Source organism: Hippocampus comes, unplaced genomic scaffold (genome assembly GCF_001891065.2).
Source record: "Hippocampus comes isolate QL1 unplaced genomic scaffold, H_comes_QL1_v1.1 scaffold345, whole genome shotgun sequence".
NCBI classification, from domain to species: Eukaryota; Metazoa; Chordata; class Actinopteri; order Syngnathiformes; family Syngnathidae; genus Hippocampus; species Hippocampus comes.
In genome coordinates this window covers 1,537,243-1,542,341 of record NW_017805538.1, presented here as the reverse complement: position 1 = coordinate 1,542,341, position 5,099 = coordinate 1,537,243, and the positions used below count along the sequence as shown (strand labels likewise).

At 41.0% G+C, this 5,099-nt stretch overlaps 1 protein-coding gene across 9 annotated transcripts in view; it reads right to left on the bottom strand.

The window, feature by feature from the left end:
* The window catches only part of mcf2la (mcf.2 cell line derived transforming sequence-like a), a 60,003-nt gene that overhangs the window by 17,028 nt on the left and 37,876 nt on the right, over positions 1-5,099 (bottom strand). For all 9 annotated transcript variants that reach the window (XR_002169255.1, XM_019878417.1, XM_019878413.1 and 6 more), the window contains 3 exons: positions 2,693-2,773; positions 2,083-2,197; positions 524-614 (listed from right to left, as the gene is read on the bottom strand). Coding sequence is in view for 8 of the 9 variants with exons in the window: in XM_019878417.1 (XP_019733976.1) it covers positions 524-614; positions 2,083-2,197; positions 2,693-2,773 (287 nt within the window). In the remaining variant the exon portion in view is untranslated. The remainder of the gene's footprint in view (positions 1-523; positions 615-2,082; positions 2,198-2,692; positions 2,774-5,099) is intronic.

Genomic DNA, 5,099 nt, shown 5'->3' with positions numbered 1-5,099 from the left:
CTTCAGGTGAAACAAATCTTTCCCCCCCCCCCCCCCCCCAAAAAAAACAGTTTATCATTATATACACAAATGTAATGGACCAGTCGGTAATAATCCTCTTGTGTGCAGAAATTGTGCTGTAAGGGAGAACAAGAGCCTGATGATCTTGGTGTTCAATTAGCATATATTAGCATACATATGCATACACCTAACAAGCTCACCAGTGTTGCACAGGATTAACATATTGACAACAGATGTATGTGCTCTGCTAAAAACGCATCCCCCAATGAGCAAGTGCTGCTTAACAGTGGTTAATAGATAGATTTCTCTTTCAATTCTCTATTCTAGTGCCCGCTGAAGGTTGGACACCTGCCGTTGAAGTGGGCTAGTAGGCCAAAAGAATGCCCGCAGATACAAGAGTCAAGTGAAAAGAGCGATGATTGTGGACGCATGCAGAGACCGACAGCCAAACCAGCATTTTCAAAGTTGCCCTATGGCTTCACACACACACGCCACATGCTCATGCTTGCATACAGTATCTTACTGCGATTCGATGCAGGGTAGACCTTACAGCGGCCCATCGGTCCAGTCGCCTGTCGATGACTAGAATGAATCCTACTCCTGATGTGGCAATGCTGCAAAAGAAAAGAGCATGCTGTTTGTTTGTTTGTTCCTTTTTTTTCTTGCATAAAATATCCCTGAGATTTGTGTTAAGTACAGTAGTTTATAAATTGATCATCTCGTCATTTTATTTTGACTTTATTTGGGCTTTGTGCGCATGTGTGTGTGTGTGTGTGTGTGTGTGTGTGTGTGTGTTGGGAGTCAAATGCTTTAAAAGAGCAGAGGTTTTAATAACTTGCTGCCAGCAATATGTTTGCAATTGGCAGTTTTGCAGTGACTGAGCGCCCCAAAATCACCATGGCAACCTTGGCTCTGCCTTTTTGCGAATGCAGCAAGATCGGCATCGGTTTCAGGAACAGTGCCATATGCAGAAATCTCATCATGATAATGCAGGTGTCCGTCCGTGTGAGTGTGTGCGTGTGCAATTATATATGTAAAGCCAATCTTTTCAGTCAAGGCCTGGCCAGACATTGGCAATCCCGCATGCACAAAAGAGGAAAAACCAAACAACGCACAATGTGAACATAAATGAAAATACTGGGTGGGAGTAATACCCTTACGGGGTGTCTAACAATTTTAAATGAGCACATACATGCATACAAGTTATCGAAATGCTACCTAGCAAATGCAGCAGCAGCAGTAAATCTTCAATCCATCCCAACAATGATAAAAATTCAAACCATTCAAGATGAAATACGATAATCCATATACAGTAATTCCAGTCCTAAAAAATAAAATAAAAAATAATCACCTCTATCATCAATATTCCAATGTTATGACCTGGAAATATTCCTTTATTTTCCATCATTCCATTTTGTCCTGCATCGCTGATTATGTGTTTGCAGCAGATGAAGAGAGGGCACTGTCCTCATCCTTCAAGAGCATCCCCCCTCCTCCAACTCCTCCTCTACCAGCAGCACCTCATACTGAGCCAATTAGAGACAAGCTCTGCATCATACTGTTCCCCCACAGCCAATCAGCGCTTGAGAGAGCAGCCAGATCGGCAATTGGGTGCACAGAGCAAGTGGGGGAAAAAGGGAGGGGACTCGCAGAGGGGTGCAGTATATGAAAAGCGATTGTCGCAAAAAAAAAAAAAAAAGACAGACACACAGAAAGTCTACCATATATATAGATAGATAGATAGATATATAGATAGATAGATAGATATATAGATAGATAGATAGATATATAGATAGATAGATAGATATATAGATAGATAGATAGATATATAGATAGATATATAGATAGATAGATAGATTAGATACACACACACACACATGCGCACACATGCGCACACGCACGCGCACACGCACGCACACATGCATTCTATGTTTGTTACACAAAATTCAGTGTTTTATCTTCCAGGTTTGCTCTAGTATCTATTTTTAAACCATGAGTGATGTCATCTTTCAGGCAGCACTGTGGTTTTGTGCCGTCACCTGTTGGTGTCATACGCTGGTGCCAACAAAACCTGAAACTGACCTGGGCACTGTTGTGAGGTAGTAAAGCACATTTTTGATCTCATCCTCTTCCAGTTCGCAGAAAGTTGGGAATTCTGGGAAGATGACGATGGGGCTGCCATCAGTCCCGCGGCCCCCTGTAAGGCAGAGGTGAACACGGTAAAAGTTGCAGTTGCAATGAACCACCGCATAGTGCTGATGTGGGCTGGAGAGGATGCTGAGCATTTAGCAGTCACACAGGAGAGACCAAATGTACAAGAAACGCCCCCAGCTCTTCCCTTTGCATATTTGCAGAATAGAACTAGGCGTAATTGTAACATTTTAATCTTCTCACCCATATGTACAATATCACCAGTGTGTACAAAAGCTACATTTCAAAAATCAAAAAAGGGGACAGAGATAAACAAACTGGTGGCTCAAGTTGCACAGCGGATAATCACAGTGATAAATTATTCATTTAGCGTCAACGGAGCAGTCATTATCGTCATGGCAACCCAATGCATAGCCTCATTTTGTGGTCCTTGTGCACATCTTGAGTAGAAATAGTTTGAAGTGTCGTCCAAACAGGAAGACTTGTCTTTATATGAGAAAACATCAATGTAAAGTACAGGAGAGCAAGAAAAGAAACCAACCTGGTAGGGTGGCAAACTGCTTCTGGAGTTCAGTGCCAATTTGTGCTGCACACAGAGGAAGATCTGTCTGCAAAATTTCATCTGAGAAGAGACATTTATACACTTGTTTTTAATCAGCATACTACTTGATCGGTTCAACATATCTGTCATTACATGTATTAGGCATTACAAATAAGCAGTGTGACTAACTGGGAAACATTTTTTCACGAATGTGGTAGACTAATTAATACAATTATAAAATATAAAAACATAAAATGACAAATAAAGTCTATCAGTTTAAACACGAAATATCTTGCTTTGTATTGCATTCAAGTATATATGGGTTGAACGTGATTTGCAAATCATTGTATTCTGTTTAACACAACTTTCAACTTTACTGGAGTTTTTATATTGTACTTTGTGTGTGTGTGTGTGTGTGTGTGTGTGTGTGTGTGTGTGTGCGTGTGTGTGTGCGCGTGCGTGCATATTCATTTAGAATTTAATGTGTGTAACATGTTAAAAAACAGCTGGGACGGGTGGCAAAAAAGCCTGAGAAAGTTGAGGAATGCTCAACACCTGTTTGGAACATCCCACAGGTGAACAGGCTCACTGGGAACAGGTGGGTGCCACGGTTGGGTACTCCAGGAGATTTGCATTGACAAGCAAAAATGGGGCGAGGTTCACCTCTTTGTGAGCAGCAGCGTGAGAAAATAGTCGAATTGTTTAAGGACAATGTTCTTTAACAATTGCAAGGAATTTAGGGACTTCATCATCTGCGGTCCATAATATTATCAAATTGTCAGAGAACTTGGAAAAATCACTCCATGTCAGCGTCAAGGCTGAAAACCAACATTGAATGTCCATGACCCACAATCCCTCAAAGGGCACTGAATCAAAAACCGACATCAATGTGTTAAAGATATCACCTCATCAGCTCAAGAACACTTGAGAAAACCAGTGTCAGTATTGTTGCTAAATACAGTTCTGTGAAACATCCATAAGTGCAACTTAAAACTCTAGTATGCAAAGCAAGAGCCATTTATCAACAACAGCCATAAAAGCTGCCACCTTTTCTGGGCCCAAGCTCATCTAAGATGGACTGCTGCAAAGTGGAAAAGTGTTCTGTGGTCTGATGAGTCCACATTTCAAATTGTTTTTGTGGATGTCGTGGCCTCCAGGCCAAAGAGGAAAAGAACCATATGCACTGTTATGGACACAAAGTTCAAAAGCTAGCATCTGTGATGGCGTGGGGCTATGTTAATACCAATGGCATGGCTAACTTCCACATCTGTGAAGGCACCATTAATGACTAAAGGTACATATGGGTTTTGGAGAAGCAGCTGCTGCCATCCAAGCAACTCTTTTTCATGGACGAACCAGATTTTTTCAGCAAGACGATGCCAAACCACATTCTGCGCGTGTTACAACAGTGTGGCTTCAGAGTAAAAGAGGGTGGGTACTAGACTGTTATGCCTGCAGTCCAGACCTGTCTACCCATTGAAAATGTGCGGCACATTGTGATGCGGAAAATACAAGAACCGAGACGTGGGACTGTTGACTAGCTGAAGCTGTAGATCAAACAAGAATGGGAAAGAATTCCATCTACAAAGCTGTGACAATTCGTGTCCTCATTTCCCAAACGTTTATGTAAAACATGACATTATCCCAGCTTTTTATGTAGCCATAAAATTCTGAAATGTTTATTTGCTAAAAACAGTACATGAATGAATACTTGAACATTAAATATCTTGTTTTTGTAGCGTATTCAATGAAATGGTTGAACATGATTTGCAAATTACCCTATTCTATTTTTTATTATGTTTAGCACATCCCAGCTCGATTGAAAATGAGTTTTTATGAGAAGACAATCACGTAAACCGAGTTCCAGGTAGGCGATTGAGTGTGGTACCATTTGTTCACGCAACCAAGCGCTAACACTCCACAAGCCCCCAAAAACCTCTCACACAAGGTCCGACAAGAGTGGGCAGAAGCATACAAGATTATTGACAAACTATCACCAGTAGCTTATCAAATCAAGATGAGCAAAGGATGCAGGGGTGGGGTGCCTTACTGAAGTGGGTGTAAAATATTAAATAAACCTCACCATGGTCTTGAACATTTTGGCACGGGACCAACCAGTCACCAAAGCCACAGTCTAAGTCAGCGGTGTCAAAGTCAAATGGACGGAGGGCCAGATAAAAAATTTTGCTGCAAGCCGAGGGCCGGACTGATCGAATGTTCATTGAAAATTTTAAAAATGACCACATATTGTTGATTGAACCAAATTTAATTGACTGAAAACCTAACAAATACATTCCAATATGGTCAGATAAATAAAGCAACATTTTTTTATGGCTACGTCAGTAAACTTTAATTTTCAACAGGCACAAAAAAAATTCCTTTGTATAAAAATACCCATAACATGAAT